Consider the following 20,236-nt stretch of genomic DNA (forward strand, 5'->3'; position numbering starts at 1 on the left):
TTTACACTTCCATGAGACGGAGGTGCAAGTCACAGTGCAGCTGCCAGTGGAAGGCAGCACCAAATCCCTGGGATAATTCTGACACTGCAGTCAAAGAGAGTCAAAGAATTTTGACTGCACGATGAGAAGATCCAGCCACCACAGTACTCAATGCAAAGCCCGTTCAGGCTGCTGCACTGACTCTGATGGCCATTGGCCTTTTCACTGAGTAGAGCTACAATACAGGGAATAAAAGTGGGGTGTCAGTTACACCCTGCTCAGCCCCTCTTGGAAATGGGAAATATCTGAAGAAAAATGTTGCAGGACCTTTGGTATGCAAACGATACTGCACTGTATGTCCCAGCACTGTAGAAGAAACTAGACGTGTTTCTCTTCTAGTCTTCTCCAACAACAAAGAGGAGGATGCACATGGCAGAGCATAGGGCAAAATTTAAAAACCTAGTGTGATTTCACAGCTAGTGTCGACTTAAGCAACCCAGAAGTCATTTCCCATTCAGCCCACCAGAACACGTTTAAACTTCATTTGTGCCATTCACTTCCTTCTTCAGTCCTTCTCGTTCTTCTCTCAAAGGTTCCAGCTCAGGCCCATCCCGTACGGTTTCTTTGTTCCAGTTATTTCTGTCTTCATTTTCTGTCCTTACAGATTTAGGGTCCTCTTCTTTTGCCTTTCTTTCCTTCTCCTCCTTGGCAACCATACGATAATTATAATAATTCATGATGAACAGGAAGGTTCCTGCCAGGACCATCACAGCTCCACATTTTATGAACATATATTTATAGTCCCCAAAGGTATCGATAAGAGTTCCTGTAAAACATATATTTAAAAAATAAAAAAAAAAAGAAACTTAGAGGTGAAGGCAAGAATATTGTATTTTCAGATCCTAAATATAAAGGGACACCTCTGTGGCTTTAGGCTAAAATAATACATTCTTTGTACTTCTGATCTCACAAATACTTCACACGTGTTCCACTATACAGCCTGTGGGTAGTTAACATTGATATGAGTAATACTACCAATAATTTGTACAGTTAAGTAAAAGGGGACAGAGAACCTACATTGCAAAGTCCAGACTTTCAGGCACATCTACTTTTTTTCATGCAGAAACTAAGTCCTCTGACCACAGAGTCCACAGACAGTCTTTCCATTGACTCCAACGATCAACTACAAGGACATCCATGTGACTTGGTAGTCCTCAGGCTGCCAACAAAAGCGACAGCTTTCAGGAAGACTTTCGTGAGATGGCACCTGGCCACTGGGTCTTGTCTCAGACTCCTGACAAAGACCCGCTGATTTATTCCACCACGGGTCGTTCACCAGCACTACAGGGGACTCAGCTTTGGGTCACAGCTGCCCTTTCAGCATTTATACTCATGATCTAAAGATGAAAGGGCACTGCATGGAACTGGAAAACATTAGTTCCAAGGAAAGTAAAGATGATGCTGTCAATGTCAGATAATTTCAACGCCAAGACAAATGTGACAGATTTCTCTCAAAGGTTAATGTCTTTGCTACGGAGTTACAGAGTAATTGAAGGGAGACGGCTTAATTGAAATGTCAGTGTTCTCCATTATGTCAAAATGTAATGCAAATCTTATTGGGATTACGATCCTAAGCATTAATTCCCATTTACTGGTGCAACACAGACCATTCTTAACATCCCAAATCCTAATTAAAGTAAGACTCACTCCTAACCTGGCCTTCAAAGTACAGGCAGTCCTCCTGGAAACTGGCCCATCATCCATTAGCTCTCTGACTTTTTGGAATATAGTCTCCTCCTTAAAAAGAGGGATCCTTAATTACTTCCTGACTGACCCCTAATGTTGAAAAGCTGATGATTAATTATCCCACTGCATTACACTAACAAGGGATTTTATGGCCACCAAATAGACTTCTTGATCAAAGAAATAATTTTTAACTGGTTTTGGTCAATGGTTCTTCCTGAATCATTCCTAGATGCCTTGGTGCACCATTTTCAATGCACTGTGTTTTTCATGTTACTGGTAAAACATCAACCAAATGCTAATTGCAACAATTTTTTCCTTTTCTGCTAATCAGGATGACCTAGAGGTCTCCTAAATAGGTTTCAATGAGAGTTTTAATGAGTAGAGTATTGGAAAATTCAACAGTAGGATAGTCTTGCCTCTTTTCCTTTGAGAATAAGATAAAGTCATAAAACACACTGGGAACAATTTTCTTAGTTCATTAAAGCAGAACGCTGCAGTAGGTTATTAAAATGCCAAAGAACCAATAAATTTGCTGCTTATTAAAATGGTGGGGAAAACCCTACAAAACTAATATTACTGATTATTACATAGAACTGTTTTAGCCTCATTAGCAGTCTCTGGTCATTAACTTAGTCTTTCACACAGAAAATTATATAATTCAGAAAATAGTAATTTTAAAATTGTATTTTCTTTTGTTTGTCATTAATTAAATAATGAGTCTCTAAGACAGCAAAAGGATACAGCTGCTTCTGTCACACTGCACGAGCTACATGGTAACACAAAGAATTAAACAGCTCTGCAAGATGTGTCATACAGAGTATTAGCCAGATCTCAGTTTTGAATCCAGGAAATGGGTTTAAACAGTCTTTCTTCTGTGCATCCTTTAAATTTATTATGATACTGTCATATCAAAAGAATTAGGAGAGTTCAACTTTCATACATCCAAATATAGACAGCACATACAACCTAATCAAACATTTTATCATACTTAAAGGTGACCATTTTCCAAACCAGTTATTCTAGCATTGTATACAAGTGAGACGCACATTGCAGGACAGGGCACTTGGATAGGATGATATCTATACACTGAAAGGATGTCACCTATAAAGTCATTTAATTTGTAGACAACTCAGACTTGATAAGGACTGTGCTTGAGCCAAATGTAAGATTCAAATATGGTGTCTTCCAGACATGGTCTGTTTCTTGTAGAAAATGAAGCGAGCACATGCTATAGAGAGAAAGAAGCATAGGCTGTTAAAATCACAGGAGGTCACTGCTCCCACTTATCTTCAGATGACTGTAAGCCCTGCTGGAGGTTCAATGTTGTCAGCATGGACATCTGAGGGTCTCTGTCTTCTGATATTTCAAACCATGACATCCAATATAAACTTTTTTTTTTATTATTTTTGGAACAGCCTTAAATCTATCAGATGCTCTGAGATGACTGAAATCCCTAAGTGGAAGTATTCAGAGTCTTTGAGACAAATACCAAATACTAGGTTCGAGTCAATAAGGATTTCATGGAACTGTGCTTAAATTGTGATGGACTCCAGCCTTTTGCAACAGGCCCTCCAGGAGGAGAGGTTCTTGGTGTTGCACAAGTCCCACTCTGCAAGTTCAGTTTAAGTGTCTGAAGGGATCAGAGACTAAAAGATCACTCTCCAAACTCTTGACTTCAACTGGAGGACTACACAGAAAGGAGGAAAGAAGAAATACTGGAGGAGTCACCTAGGACCTGCCTTCCCCGTCCAATTACTATTGGAAAAATTTTGGGTGGGAAGCAGAGAAAACACATTTAGAATCACTTCTTACAAACTGTGCTTGCAAGAGGCTAAATGTAAGTGACAACTAAGTGGAAGGAGAAGAAGAAAATACACTCACCTCCAATAGGTGGTCCCAGCAATATCGTGCAACACTCCACAATGGTGACCAGACCAACGGCGCTTGTGAACCGGGCAGCTCCCACAAGGTCCATGAGCGTTTCAAAAAGCATGGCACAAACCATGCCGAAGGCCAAGCCAAAAAAGATGGAGTAAACGACGAGGCCCGTGTAGCCAGAAGCCAGTGGGCACAGAAGGTGGCAGGCACCGTTGAAAGTAATGGCGAAGCTGAAGAAGTATTGAATCCGTGGCCTCACCCACTTGCTGTTTGCTATGATGCCAGTGGTAGGTCGGGCAATCATATCCACAATAGCAAGAATCGAAAGGAGGAAAGCAGCTGAGTATTCATCAATGCCAATGTGCTTGGCATAGGGTGCCAGAAAAACAATGGGGGCAAAAAACCCCAGGAACATGAGCACATTTCCGATCAGGTAAATCAAGAAGCCTCTGTGCTTAAAGAGGGAAAAATCAAGGTACTGATTGAGTTTTTCACAACAGTCCTTTCTTCCTTCCTCTTCCGTTTTGGTCACCATAGGGATGTTTGTGGGGCTACTCATTTCCATGGCATCCTCCTTAGTGATCTCTTCTTTCAGAGCATCCTTCCGTTCCTCAGTCACCTGGGTTTTGATTGATGCTGTGGCTGCCCCGATGGGTCTGAAGAGAGCTCCTGCCACACAGCAGTTTAATAAAATTGCCCCAAGAATTAAAAAGCTGCCCCTCCAGCCAAAATTGTCAAAAAGGACCTGGTTGAGAGGAGCCAGGGTGCAAAGCATCACGGGGCTCCCTGCCATAGCAAGGCCATTCGCGATGGGTCTTCTCTTCAGAAAGTACTTCCCTATGATTATCACTGATGGCTGGAGGTTGAGAGCAAGGCCGAATCCTGGAACACAGAAATACAGTTGAGACACACAAAGGAAGATTTGAGACCCATTTATCCTCAGCTCATCATTTTAGGCAAATTCATGGATGGTTGGTCCACTGGTGGCTCTTCAACATGATAGTTTGGATGCAAACTCCACTCAAGATGTCCCTAAGCTTCTGGCTGCTGCATTTGGGTAACCAGACCCCAGAAAGATACTTTCAGTCAAAGAACACCCCTTCCTTTTGTACTGCAAATCTCCTGGGTGGCAAACCTAGGACAAAGAGTTTGCTTCAGAATAAACTGAAACTCTACCCTCAATGAATGCTGGCTGGTTTTGTCAAGACACAGCAGCCTTGTTGGAGGAGAGGATGGATCTGTTGAAAAAAATGGCAGCTCCCAGTTTGAGGAAGGTCGTTCTGGCTTGGACAGTGCTAACCACCACAGCACATCCTTCTCATGTGCAGCTGGGGCTGGCACCCCCTTCTATGGGTGGTGGGCACCCAGCACTGCTGCTGGGATGACAGACCTGCACAGAAAACAACATCATCCTTCTCAGCTGCTACTAATTTGGTGGTGTGAGCAATTCAGGTCTGATGGAAAAGATGAAGAGGTCTGCAAGTACACAGCAGAACAGCTACTGAGGATGCTAATTAAACAGGACCCTAGAGTGTTTCTTTTAATTAAAATTTATTTTTATTGCATTTAGATATATAAATGGTATTATAAATCTGCATTGCTAATTCGGTTAGCCAGCTTCTCTTGCACAGGTGAAATCTGAAGGCAGAGATACCGAATGCTGCGATGGTCTAAACGGTCCGTGGTTCTGTTTGAGAGAACTAGCATATAATAATCTCTTCTTTTCAAACATTTCTATGATGTGCAGTATTGCCTTAAAAATTTAAATTTTCAGAACTCCATCAAAACAACATTTTAAAATCATGCCACATATTTTCCACCCTATCATCCAGGAAAGAACAAGCCACATTAGAATAAAGCAGAAATGTAATCCTTGAAGTGATTATACCAGAGAACATGAATCCTGAAAATAGGGTCATGCAGATTTTTTCATGTTCATTAGTCTACATAATTAGTTTGTTTAACTGTGCAGTACATAATTAGGCATATTGCTTTACAGAAGAGAATTTAGAAAGGTCAAGGTCCTCAAAATTAATTAAGGAACACTATCATTAGTTGCAGATAGAGTAGAATCCAATTGATGCAGTAGAATTCAACTGATGTTGGATAGCTTCAGTCTGAACGGTTTTACGAAATCAAGATTTTTGCCAAGTCTGAGTTCTTTTTTATAAAAATTACTTGGAAGTTTACAATGTTAAAATAAATTTAAATGGCAACATATTAAAATTAGTCTTGATACGACACACATTCTCAGCATGAACTTTTCTAGATAGTCCATATATTTGGTAGGGCAAGTCTTTGGGAAGTACAGCCTGCTCATAAGGCATAAGGGGCCAAGTTCATCCCCATGAGAGGGCTGACCTGAGAAGCATGGAAGCAAACCACAACTTTGGCTAGAGAACACCCTTGACGGTGCTCAGACATAGGAATGCATCTTCTTTCACCTGAGAAGATGCAAGACAGTAGATTACAGTTTGCTTTAATTCCAAATTTCCCAGGCTGGTAGGTAAGGGCAGAAATCGAGCCATAATTTCCACAGAAACATTTTTGGTAGAGACCTACCACATGTTGTGCAGAGAAGGAAAATCAGACTGGATGCCAGCTACCCACTTAAACAATAATCAACTCAAATTTTTTATTATGTGAACATTCATTTGCCAGTCAAATCTAATTTAATATTACCTCATGCTCTTCCCATTAATTAAATTTAGAGAGTTTCAAATTGACTGACTGGAATTTCAATTTACTTTAAGCTTTTGGCTGACTTTAGTTGGAAATATTTATATCCATTTTATTCCAGTTTTCAGAAACTACACAGCAGCTTTTCCATGGCTGAAATTGTTACTCATATAACCACATTTTCTCCTGAGGGCTATGGCAGAGAGGCCTATCAGCAGTGTTGCATGAACAGAACCAAGCCTGTGCCAGAAGGAGCATCCTTCCCTAGACTAAATACATCTCCTTCATATAAGAAGGAAATAAGCTTCAGGAGTGAGCTGTGTAGCTATTGATCTTGTTCTTACTTTGTTAACAAGGGAAGATCCCATCAGGTATTTCAATGCTCAACACTAACAGCTGAGGCAAAGACTCCAGTCTCACTAGCCAAGGTACTTCACCCTAAATCCCATTTTGTTCACGGCTGTCTGATTGGTACAGATCAAACTACGACCAGTTGTTACTGCCTTGAAATTTGCTGCTACTACCTTATACTTGAAGAAGAGGTTGCACACCTAAACACCTATTTCACACATCCAGGCCAGCATCTATCCAGGTTGACAGCATGCAAACCCCATTTCTTTTTCTAAGCGCTATAGGGAAACAAGGGAGGAAGAGCACATAGGTTTTCCAGCGTATGCAAAGTGCCTCGTGCAGCCCACAGCTCGGTGCCATCAAGGACAGAGCTGCTTCAGAGCTGCCTCCGGCAGTGGAGCACGGTCCCTGCTATGCTCCCTGCTATGCATGCAAATGGAAAAAGACATAATCAAGAAAGCAACTGAGATTGCTGTGTCTAATCCCTCCACCGTAAACAGACACTTCCTGCTCCGCTCCTCTGAAACGACTTCTATTATTATGCCAAAGGCAGAGGACTGTAGCAGGGACCTAGTACCAACTACTTTGTTTTAATCTCCATCCCTTCAAGTTACAGGAACATGGTCTTTCACACCAGCCTGTTTCCTTTTCAGGATAGTAGGAAGGAGGCTGGAAAGAGTGTGATGTTTACAGGTCATTGAGAATCGCCTTTACAGAAGTCTCTCTCCTCGTCCAGTTACGCCGTCTCTGCCGCGTGATGAGCGGGCAGCTTCGTAATTGCCCTTGAATGCTTCCATGCCAGGCCTGACCAGCAAAAGCACTTCAGATGTAATTAGAGGCATCAAGCACGTTAGCACGTTAGCAGGATTACAAGCCTCTTCCTCTCGCTGTCAAATTAATATTCCTTCTCCAGCACACACCCCCCATGCCTGGAAATGATGGGTTATTAGCTAAGACCTCATCCATACAGCTGCCCTCCTTTCCCTCAAGCAGGAGGGAAAGACGTACACAACAAAAAACGTGCTTTGCTCTGAGGAAACATCATGGCTTTAAAGACGACAGAGACACAGGGGCGGCTTTGCCCCTGTACGCTGTCACTGGCACGAGAGTAACGGGCACATTGAGCACAGCTCGTACTGTCAACTCTCTGAGATGGGCAACGGACCAGAGTTGGACCAAAAACCAGCAGAGTCTTCATAAATCCTAGGCCCGCTGGGGTCAAGCACAAAATTCCTTCCTGGCACGTTTTTAGACAAGTACATTTGAAAACAGGAGTTAGTGCCTTCCTACAGCGCTGTTCCTTGCCTGAGCCCTTCTCCTCACCAAAATGCAGGTATTTTCAGCAGTTTCCATGTGCTAAACCAGAATTAGTCAACTTGCTAGAGGACATTTGTTTAGCAGGGAATAATGCAAGCTGATGCATCAATAAATACTGAATTTATCCATGGGAGACACTGGTTATTTTTATTTCTCATCACTTCATTTCTGGAATCTCTTTCAAGGGATCCGCAAGATTTATGTATTCAGTAATACCACAGTTTCATCTAACTACAGTGACTCTCCTTAGAAAGAGTATGGTTTAAGAGAGGGAATCTTACTTAGGGATTTATTCACTACTGTACAGATTTAATGAGGTAATATCGGCATAGGAGAACAGGTTGACAAACTTTCTGTCCCAATTTACTTTGCTAGTGGCTGGTTGTATTGATTTTAAATGTTGAGCTCGCACTTTTCATGTTCAGAAAGCAGCAACACTTAATGCAGCTGCAGAGAGATAGGGAACATTCATTAAAACATACACCTTGCAACCGCAAAAGCCAATTTTGAACTCGGTGTGTCATGATTTCAGGCAGATATCCTAGCTGGAAGAAACACTGGCTATACCTTAGCCAAATAATCAAACAAAAATGTTTACAATTAAGCATCTGTACTCACACAGGTGGAGAACTCCAATCCATCTACCTTTAAAAGCAATAACCCAGCACCTGCAGACTTTAAAGATGCTGGACTGAGCCTATGCTTTCTCCTGTTTAAGTTTCCAATATGGAAATTCATATTTCAATACTGAAAATTCAAATTGTAACTTCAATAAGGAAATATAGATTATTTTTTTTTTCAATAAGGAGAACATTGTGTATTTTCAATCAACTGCAGTGGTTATTATTTTCAGATAAAGGACGTCCTAACCTCACAAGCAGGCAAAGGGCAAGTAAATGAAAGCAAATCCCTTAAATCTCATTTCATATATCTCATAGGGGGAAGATAATACATAGTAATAGAGGAATACAGGTGCTTTCTTCATAGTCGCACTTGCATCTCAAAGGGCTTGCCTTGCCCAGGGCAGAGTGCAGTCAACCTTTGTTCACTTCAGCAGGAGCTGAGGGCACCGATGGCCACCCTCACTGTCACCTCAGCTCCAAAGAGGACATCCCTGCTAAGATCCCGCACACGAAGTTCAGCCAGGAACAGGTGATTAGCAGGGGGGATGCTCTTTGCTAAAGCTCACCTGGAACAGTTAATGAGCAAGGGCCCCTGTCCCACGAGGTTCCCACTGCATTCGGCTGAGGTACCCAAGAGAAGGTGCCCCAAGCCATCAGAAGTGAGCCTCAAGTGCGGGCGGAAAGGAGACGCTCTCTTCTTACCTGTAATGAAGCCCACGCAGATGTAGAGCTGCAGGATGCTGGTGCAGAAGGCGGCTGAGACCATCCCGATACCGCACAGCAGGCCTCCCAGTATAACCACGGGTCGGCTGCCATAGCGGTTTACTAAAACACTGCTAACAGGACCTGGGGAAAGAGTGGAAAATGGTCCTTGAGGTAGACATCTTCTGACAGGAGGGTATGCTTGACACAAAGCAGGTAAAGCTCTGCAATATCGGTGCCCCTGAGGTGCTGCTGACAGCTTCCAGGGTGACTTCAGGAAGAAAATGGAAAAAGAGAGAAAGATGATCTGCACTCTGCGGAGATGGCAGTGTGTCCCATGCCACACGGTGGCTGTGCAGCCGGTGACAACTCCTGCCTCCAGGACTTTAAAGTGTCATCAGAGAAGGCAAATGGCACTAACAAATCAGCTGAACGCATGGCCCCAACGTAGGAGCTTCTTGATTTGTTATGATGCTAAACCACTCACACAAAGCAGTGGTTCATATTACGAGGCTGATATCATGAATACTGTTGCATTTTTAATGCCTCTATTTAATGCAATTCCGATACTGCTGACCAGGACGGACACTCCAGCAGAACAGTTGTTAATTAAATCTTAATAGCAGTCTATGTAAATCGAAACAGTTTGGGATGATGGATTAGCTGGAACTCGAAAGAACCAGTTTGGTCTTGCGTTTATGTAAAGAAGTGGTTCAGGAAAGTGAAAAATTACGAAAGAGGGAAACGGCTTAACTTAAAAGACTTGCACGCTGAAAGCAAGCATTGAAATCTGAGGCAGTGAAACATGCCAGCAGCTTTGGGCAGAGGAGGAAAGAAGGGAGGTCTTGTGTAGAGGAGTCTCAACTAGCTGGAGGACCAGTCAAAATCAGAATCACAGAGCAAGATACACTGGAGGGAATTCGAAGGTCTCGGGACCAGCCTCCTGCTCAAAGCAGAGCCAACCCTGAAGTCAGATGAGGCTGAGAAGTCAGAATGAGAGAAAGCAAACTGAGCAAGAAAGAGCGGTTCAGAAGTCAAGCTATGAGATGTAAGAAAAAGACTCTATACTACCCAAAAACTCTGAACCAAAAAGCTGCAAAAACAATGCTGGAAATGAGGCAGGGGGATACAGGCAGCATTTAGTGTCATATCTTACCTGACTATTTCTGGTGCTCCTCAGCACACAGCAATGGTGTTTCGGAGCCCATGTGCCTGTTTGCCTTCATTCCAGCTGTTACAAAGCCCACACTGTCCACATAGACTACTGGAAATGGGTATTTTAAGCTTTATAGGCATCTCTGAAGAGTTTAACTGTGGGATCTACCTCACCACAGAGCCATTTAGTAGGATGTTTTCCTTTACTTAAATAATCTTAGCCAGAAATAGTGCCAGAGCTCCTTCAGACCCTGCAAACCATGGCACAGTTGGGCACACAAGCTAGTCCCAAAAACCCCAATATCCCCTCAGCATGGCTGACAGCATCCAAACAAGTTCTCAGCTGTTACAACATGTAAGAAAAAAACAAACCAGAAGGTAAGACTGGTTTAATTTAGGGAATGAAGCCCATCATTACATCCGTAACATGTAAAATACTTTCCACTGGATGTAAGGTCAAAACACTCATAAATGAAATACACACCAGCACAGCCTTAACAGCATCCCTGTAACTGCGTGATCTGTGAGCTGGTCCCATTCAATTAAAATTTCTGTGAGTGTATAATTATGTGAAGAGTTTTTTTCTCCTAATCCTGTAACTGGATTCACATGCACGCACCCTTTTGCTGCACAGAGCACTACAGCATTCAGTGAGAGGTTCTGGGGAAAGAGAGATATGTGTCAGATCAGCACGGCAGGAAAGGGACCCCTTTCTCACTGAGCTTCTCCTGGTCAGGGCCTGGACTTGCATCACGCTTGAGCCGGTCTCAGTGTGTCCTGTAATTCAATAGATCGAGCTAGTGTTCCTCAGAAAGGCACCAACACATTCAGCAGCAGCCTAAGGGCACACAACTCTCTCATTTTTCAATTTTCCACATGTCCGCGTTTCTCCAGAATCAATCTAATTACTCAACTAAGAAAATGTGGTTTCAATTACCCTCTCCGGCTGGAAGGAGACTTTCACATTAGCCCTAAAACTAGAGAATGTCGTACCATGGAGCAGAGCATTTAAAGCCCAGGAGATTTCTGCTAAGGCCTCTCTCCTGCTCTGATTTGGGCCAGCTCCCAGGGAGAGAAGCCCCTGCAACGAGAAGTAAAACAAATGCTCACTTATGTCCTACTCTTGAAACATCCACTTCAGGAGAAGGGGAATATGGATCCACATCCCTCTTACTCCAGTCAATACGCTGTCGTACTGGCTTCACCCACCAGTAAGGATGGGTTTGGACTGTGATGGCAGATGATCAACTGGAAGGGGCTGAGGGTGGGACACGCTCTGCTCTGCTTCCCGGCTACAGGGACAACCCAGGGCAGAGGCTGGAGTAGATAAAAGCAAAAGCTTATATCCTGGCCATTGGCTTCACAAATGACAGCATCCTTCCTGTGCCCCTGGGGCACCCTCCATGAACGTGCAGTGTCCTCAACCACATCCCACCTTCCCAGTGATCACTTATGAAGCCATGAGACTGCAATTGCTCCCTGGTTTTGTCTTGTGTGATCTCTCAGCAACACTTTACAGCAGATCTACATGACCTTCAGCAAACAGCCTCCACTGCTGTAACCAGCATTACCAGTTTTACAGGGGGATAATCAGTCCCACTTGTTTGCCGCTCTAGGTGGGAGAGTTGTGGTCTCAAAGGTGCTAATCTGTCTGGGCTGGGCTGAGCACACAGGGAACTGTGATGAACTTCAGAAGCAACATGTCTTTCTCCTTCGCAGTCTGAAACCTGAAGTCCAGGCCTTGTGAGCCTGCTTGGCTAAAGCAGCACAACATACGGGATCGCCGCGCACACTTGTGAGTGACAGCATTTGACGTCCCTGACCAACCTCACCCACAAAGGACTGGGGGTCGGAGACCTCTGAGATATTAAATGCAGCCAGTTAGAGGAGAAAACAGGAGCAGAGCACCTGGAGTAAACCTTTCCTGGAGAATCCACAGCAAAGGCCATGATGAGCACCCAACCTGCAGGGAAAGCATCAGCTAGACCTACACTTTACAAGACACCAGAGAAGCCAACCCAAGGTCTCAAACAGTTTGGAAACCAAACTTCCCTGAGCTGCTGCTTGTAGGCCAAAGGTTTTGTAGCAGTCCTGAGCAGACCTTTCAAATGCATTGAAGCAAATGCAAAATCACATCATCACATCCCCAAAATTACTTCCACTTAAGTCATTTGGGCCTACAGAAACGTCCATAGGCTGTAATGGAGCAGCCTTTCAAAAGCTGTCCCGTCTCTCAGCAGAACCTGGCACACGCGATGTGTCACATCGCCGTGCACACTTCGCCACACAAACCCTGCCAACGCGGGCAGGTGCACGGAGCACGGGCACGTACGCCTCCCCCCTGCCCAGATGTCTGCGGCCATCAGCATCACACCCAACAGACCTACACGCACCCCTCTTGCCCTGCTCTGCCATGTGCCACCTGCACTGTGCTTCTCACTGTGGGCTGAGTAGCCTTCAAACACCAGGTAACTTTAACAGCAGTGTTCCGGGGAGCTGCGGAAAACATCCGTGGCTCAAGTCAGGGCAGAGGAATTAAGAAGAGGGAACAACAAAGCCAGCGCCGCAGTTGCGGGAAATCAGAAACACGATTACTGCTTTGCTTGCAGCTATTGCAGAAAGGGGAAGTGTCACAGCCCCTGGAAACACGGTGGAATGGAAAACAGGACCTGTCATTGACCAGTTGTTCGGCCTGCATGAATAGAATAAAGATGCCGTATATTACCACACAGAAAGCAATTATGGTCACAACGTGTGCAGCTTAGATCCCAAGGTTCCTTTACTTGCTAATACCTGCCTGCTCAGACATGGAGGAACCACAGGCTCCTGGTGATGGCATCCAGACTAAATCATCCTTCCTTCCTTCCTGTGAGCCGACGGCAGGAGAATCTGACAGGAGTCAGGGTGATTTTTGCCTCTTAATTTACAGAGCCAGGTGAGGACAGGGCAAGAGAAACAGCTGACAAAGCTCTCAGAAAGCCGCCATTTACCTGGCCTGACCTTGCAGAAGCAGTCAAGTGAATGCTGTCTAAGTCCCTGAGAAATCATGGTGAGGAGCAAAAGCCACCTCAGCTGCTGAGGGTGTTCCCGATGTGTGGCTTCTCAGAGACCAGAGCAGCCACAGCTAGTGTCACCCAGCCAGCGCTGTCCCCACAACCCCACCACCTTGGCAGCATCGTAACTTCTAACTAGGAAATCAGAAGTAAAATTTAATCATGCCCTTGCACCCCAATACAATACAAGGACAAGGCTGCTGACCCAGGGGTGGCAGCAGCTGGTGCTTCGCTGTGGGAAGGGATGGCATTTCCACCCACCCAGTCACAGGAAACGAGGCAGCTCCTTCCACAACCCAGCAAGGGGCTTCCTCCCTCCCGATGAACTTCGAGCCACGGCCATCATTCATCATCCATCACAAGGCGATGACACAGGGCAGTGGAGGGCACAGGGGGATGCTGAGCCTTATCCTGCTGCTGGCTTTGCTCGGAGTTGTGCCCGTGGCTCTGCACCTGCCCTGGCTCACAGGGCACTGCTGGGGACACGCTCTGCAGCGGAGCCACCACCATCCCCTGGTAAGCGCGAGGACACCCTGCTCAGAAACACCTTGCTTTACACCCCAAGCCCTGACAGAGCAGAGGGCACCCAAAGCGGGTGTTCTGCCTGCAATAAAACTCCGCAGTCTGGAGAGTGACAGTTCGCACCGAATATCCCCGAAAGATGCTGCTGGGATCACGGCACTCCTGGAAGACTGATGTAATGTAAAGCGCTACTCTCAGCCCATATAAATCATGCTGGTTTAGTGCCTGTCCGGTATAAAGCCTCTCTTTTCTCATACCTGTGGCACATTTCCATTTGTTGTTAGCTGGTACATGAAAGGCCATGTCAAAGAAGCTGATCTTGGTGGCGAGCAAAACACAGTAACTCGCCAGTGGGAAATAAAGCAAGCCCTAACCCATTTGTTAGCTTGTCCAATTACTTTTCACCTTGAGTTTTGTGTTTGCAGAAGTGAAAAGGACCCTGAAGAGGAGACAGGAAAACCATAAAGAAAATGCAAAATACTCTGGACTCTCCTTTCTTCTCCTCCACAAAGCCAGGCCATCTTGTCATTTATTCTTTTTGAGCCGCTGAACTATGATCCAGAGAGGATGGTAACACAGAGTTGGCATTTAACAAGAAATATCAATCCAGACTGGCTTAAACTCTTGCAAGTATGACAGTGCTCAAAAAATAGACACATGAATTGCCTTTCTGTTTTCCTCAATAGGCCTTATGAATTTTTTATGAGCTGCAAAACTTCCAGTGTTGGTGCAAAACACCAATGTATTTTTAACAAGGACTGCAATATACTTCTCTCCCATACCACTGACCATCTCCTTTATTTGTAAAGTTTGGTTTGTCCATTTTTTTAACTTAACCTCATACTAACAGAAACAGCTTTCCCCCGTTTTGGTGAAACCTGACTTGGATGAATTTCTCCAGGGCTCCCAGAGAAGCAGCTAAGAGCTGAGACCCAAGACGGACCCCGTAACCCAGAGGCCTCCACGCAATGTGGGTTTTTTCCAGGTTTCGCAAGACTGACCTTCTGACAATGTAAAGAGGCGCAGAGCCATTGCAAACATCATTATGTGTGCTGGTAAGAACATTTGATGGCCATGCAGATGATAAAAGAGCAACACTTCAAAATAGTCCACTGCGTGGTCCCCAGTGCTGTCAGGTTTGGGATCAGCGGTGCCCCCATCACTGGGGCTGCAACGCGCAGCTCAGCTTTTCCCACCTTCCTGCAGTGAGAAGCGGCTCTGCAGAGCTGTTACTGCATGAAGACACTGGTCAGCACCAAAAGAACTGCCCAGATAGTTAATATTTTCCCAACTGCTGTGAAAACACAGATAATACTAAGGAACTCAGCATGACATGACTGGCGTTCACTATGTGGAGTCACTGGGGACGTACGAAGGAGCAGAACGTACTCAGCTGGGAGGAAAGGGGGGGAAATCATTTATACTAATAAAACAAAGTCTATTATTACACTAGTAGTAAAACAACGACAGGAGCTGGCCTGCAATTTCCTCAGTAATAATCTCATTCCCTTGGTGGAATAACAACACTGCCTTTGGCCTTGTAATTTATCCACCAGAGTACCAGCCCATTGTAACAGCAACCTCCTCATTACCCCGCAAATGAAAGCAAGTGCCCCCACGTTATTAACACACTGCCAGAACCCACCAACCTCCCAAGGCGTCAGCTATCAGCACTTGGTAACGATGCACGGCCCGAAAGGGAGGTGGGACTGACAAAACACGGGGCACAGTTGCATACGCAGGGGAAAGGGATGGGAAAACCTGCAGCCTTTCAAGTCTTTTGCCATGCTAGAAGAGAAGACCAAGGTCCAGGACCTGGAGGGTTTGTGCTCTTAAGTGTTTGTCACCAGGGCTTGGAGAATCTTCGCTCTGAGTGTGGTGAAGCACTGGAACAGGTTGCCCAGATAAGCCGTGGGTGCCCCATCCCTGACGGTGTTCAAGGCCAGGCTGGATAGGGCTTTGAGCAACCTGATCTAGGGGAAGCTGTTCCTGCAGGGAGACTGGAACTAGGTGATCTTTAAGGCCTCTTCCAACCCAAACCATTCTATGAACTGCTGCTCACCAGCCAACCCACATTAAATAAGCCCTGCACATGCCTGCTCCAGATCACCAGAGAAGACCTGATGGCACCTGGTAATAATACAGCACATTATTAGTCTCAGCTGCTTGGTTCAGATGCCTTGTTTTGCACATGCAATGGCTGAGGAGCCCCCACACAACTGGCAAACGTCCCAGGTGACAGCCATGGTATCAAATACCCCTCTGCCAGTCCTCAAAGGGCTGCTGCCAAAGACCTAAACTGCCCTGGTGCCTTCTGTTAGCACTACTTCGCACTGCAAATATCATTTTTAAGTAAGGAGGCTGAAGTCCAGCATCTCCAATAGCAGCTCCAACAGCTGACCAGTTGCCAGAAGCTGCCACTCTTTCTTCCTCATAGGTGAGGAAAATCATCTGTACGGTCAAGGCTCTTAGAGCGGAGGCAAATGCTGCAGTTTCAGCACAACCCCTGTGTGATGCACAAGCCAAGCATGGGAGGGACTGCCTGGACACGCGTTATCGGTCGTCAGACTGGTGAGACCAGGCTCTGTGGTGCTGGGTCTCCTGGGCAGGACTGGCACCGTAGCCAGCTGAGAAGGTGGTGGGGATAATGATCGGGAGCAGAAACCGAGCTGCGGCAGCCCTCCCTCTCCAGGCACATCCTTGGGAAGCCGCGGACCCTGACCTCCCATCAGAAACACGTGCACTTGCCACAGCAGCATCCTGATGTTAAAAACAGAAGAAAAACAAAGCAGAGGAGGCCCAAGCTTCAGAAAGACAAAGTGTCCTCTCCCTTATCCAGCAATCTTATCTGATCAGAGCTTCGGCATTTCAATTTCCAGATTACCCAGCCGACTCCTGCGGCGCATGGAGGAGCCACCAGCCACCAGCTCCAAAACCGGGGCTGGAGCCAAGGTCCTTCGTGTCACTTTGTATTTTCACAATCAAACAACCGCTCCTGCGAGGGGGTGGCATGGCGGGTGCCGAGTGCGCAGCTGCCAGCGCTCAGCGGCTTCCCCAGGCTGCGGGTTTGGATTTCACCCCCACAGCAGATCGCAGCCGCTGACCTTCAGAAGGTCGCGACTTCACGTTTTTGGAATTTCTTTCCCATGATTTTTTTAGCTAACCTTTTGCTTTGGCAGGACTGCAGACTTCTGTCCCTTCCGTCATCTGACGCCCAGCTGCAGAGCATGAGCTCTCTACGCGGCTGGAACACCTGTTCCCTGCGATCAGCAGCCCTTCGTTAGCGGTCTTAACGCATGGCTCTACATGCAAATCAGCCCCTACCTGGGCATGCTCTCCAAAGGGCTTTGTCCACCTCCTGGAAGCCCTAAATAATTTGACCGGGAGACAAGTTATGCTGAGGAGCCATCCAGGGACAGAAAAGCTGCCGTGCTGCCGGACGGTCGGCATCAACGCTCTCACACTCCTTCCTCCGGCAGCCACAAAACACGTGCTGTACTGAGTGGGGGAAAGAAGTTTTCACATGTTTAGACTTCACTTGAGGTAGTGGATCATAACTTACTCCAGGGCTTAACACCTGCCTGCGAAGCATTAACAACGCCCCAACCAAAACTCTTCGTTCTCTTCTTCCTAGTTGTTATTAATCTCAGTTTTTATTAAGTCTATCACATCTCTATTACTGCTGGCTGGTGACCTTGCTAGTTCCAATGAAGGGCAAAATGATAAAGCTTTGTGACCAAGTCCACGAACACAGAAATATTTCACCTGAACCTATAGTGCTATTATCGCTCTTAAGTAGAACAGGGCTATTTAAAAAAATAAAAAATATAAGCACATATGTTGTGACCTTGCAGGGCTTGAGCGCTCTCTGAGAGTCAGGAGAAGTATATGAATCTGCATCACCATCCATTACAGAAATCAAACCATTCCTCACCCGGCTTTCTTAACAAAATCCACAATCATAATGGTGCTGCTACCCCAGGGATTGCCCCAGTATGGGAAGACGTCTTTTTTCAATGACACAGGGAGGCTGATTGACTCTTGGTGGGACTCCAAGAGGCGGTGACAATAAGAAATAGGATGAAGTCCAGCACCAGGCAGCGGGTAGGCAGGGAGCACCTGCCTGGACTTTGGCCACGGTGGCAGGATGCTGGATATCCATCACGGATAAACAGAGATATTCCTTTTTGTTTCAGCCTACACAAAAGAATCAGGTGGAAAAGCACATGCCCAGGGAAATCCTAGCGAAAGCCCTACTTGAGAATTTTTGTTGAGCCAATGCTGTAAGCACATAGGTAGAGAGAGCTGACACATGACCCACCACTGCAAATACCGCCTGTCCTCCCCTCCTCTCTCATAACACTCGCTCAGCACTACGGGCTGATGAAGGATGTGCTCATGTCGTTTCGGACACCCTCGGGTAACTGAGGCATCCCATGGGGTGGTCAAACACAACACAGGACCCAGAGGACGCAGGTGCTGGATTTCCTGGAAAGATCTGCACTGCATCCATATGGGCTGAGCATCTCCAAATGCAAGCCATGCCCAGGCACTGAACTTTTTAATTCTCTGCTAAACCCAAGTTATAGAAAACAACGGGAAGCCCAAAGTGTTGCAACTCAAGCATAATGCACAAAAGATAACCTCTTTGCTTTTTGGGAGCAAAGCCAGTTGTGTGGGAACTCACAGGCTGGGGGCTCTGGATCTCTTAAAGAACAAGAAAAAGCCCCAGCACATGCTGCAGCATCTCATTGCTCAGCAGCAGGGGATGAAAACAGCAGCCGCAGCGTGTGAGCACAGTCCCAGCAAAAGGACACGTGCCTTGCAGAGATTATTTCTTAACCTGGACGATAGCCCCGTAGGATGCTCCACACATGCAAGCAGCTCTCTTCCCCACAGCGAGGGGAATGCCCAGCCCTTTGGGACTCCACGCACAGAAAATCCACTGCAAAATGCCTGGCAATGCACAACACACACTTTTGCCAGGCATCTCCATCACCCAGCTTTCAGCAGGTACAGCCTCCACCCGTCAGGGCACGTCCTGCCCAGGCACTTGTGATCCATCAGGCAACATCTCAGCCAAAACTGGCTTGCAGAGAGCTTGAGTTTGTACCTCCTGAGGCCTGGCCTCAGCCCTGTTACCCACTTGCTGCTTGTCCTTGAAAACAAAACCCTACACCTCCCTTCCCGTGCCTCAGTTTCCCCTTTTAGTGCTGTGGTACTTCCCAACTATTTGCAAGCACTTGGGATGGGTGGAGAGCCCCCGGTGAGGTCTTCTGGAAGGTTTTGGTGAAGTTTGGACCAGACCAGAAGAGAACATTGGCAGTTTTGATTAAGTTAAAAACTGCAGAATCAAACTTATTATTAATACAGCTTTATGCCACTGCATGTTGTAAGGTGCTTTCTAAACCTGTCACTGCGATTTATCATGCTAGCAGTGTAATAAAATACAGCTATAAAATTTTAGATTAAATGTTCAAGGTCAATGGTCGACTTTCAACTTCCCAATCTCTTCCTTGCTGCTTTAGCAGATGCTCTATTAAGCAGTTACAAGCTCTGGGAAAAAGTTTCTTTGGGGAAAAGACTCGGTTGCCGAGTACCTCCAGAATTAAATCTTCAGACATTTCATCCAATTACAAAACAATAAATAATAAATAAGAGAAGTAGTAAACAATGGCTGGCTTCAGGATAAAGCTTTTACTTGAGAAACGCTTTCATTTCTCTTGTGTTTGCAAAAGGTGGCTCTCTGCTCCTGTCTTGGAAGATAGACAGAAGGTGATTCCCTAATTTTAATAGAAATTTGGATCTGTAAGAACAGCACCCTGGAGATTCTGAGTGGAGTATTACAGCAGCAAATAGCAAAACTGAGACCAAGACTCCACTGCACAATGTACTGAATAAAACCAATGTATGGTCCTGATGCAACTTGGCTTTTTACGCATTAAGGGGCAACAGAAGCAGCACATATTTACATCTACAAACTGTATATAAATATGCACAAGGCTCAGCTGCACAGCAATTGCAAAAGAAAGAGTGAGATTCTTCAAAATGAAGGAAAACAAAAGGTCAGATACCTCCTGCTCTAGGCCCAGCTATTCAAGCTTATCAGCTGAAATGACTGTGTGGCAGGACCTGGTCTCTGAGTTTCACTCCAATGACGTCTGATGTTTTATTACAACGATGAAAGGAGCATTTTGGCCACATGGTCATCATAAAAAAAAATCTTGAAAA

General features: G+C 45.6%; 1 protein-coding gene across 2 annotated transcripts in view; it reads right to left on the reverse strand.

The window, feature by feature from the left end:
* Positions 1–512: 512 nt before the first annotated feature.
* LOC104372288 (monocarboxylate transporter 2-like) overlaps positions 513–20,236 on the reverse strand; it is a 36,815-nt gene continuing 17,091 nt past the window's right edge. For both annotated transcript variants that reach the window (XM_086618973.1, XM_009977943.2), the window contains exons 2-4: positions 9,276–9,419; positions 3,607–4,485; positions 513–805 (exon numbers count right to left, since the gene is read on the reverse strand). In XM_086618973.1, coding sequence (XP_086475099.1) covers positions 513–805; positions 3,607–4,485; positions 9,276–9,419 — 1,316 coding nt within the window. The remainder of the gene's footprint in view (positions 806–3,606; positions 4,486–9,275; positions 9,420–20,236) is intronic.

This window comes from Tauraco erythrolophus, chromosome 12 (assembly GCF_009769465.1).
Source record: "Tauraco erythrolophus isolate bTauEry1 chromosome 12, bTauEry1.pri, whole genome shotgun sequence".
Lineage (NCBI taxonomy): Eukaryota > Metazoa > Chordata > Aves > Musophagiformes > Musophagidae > Tauraco > Tauraco erythrolophus.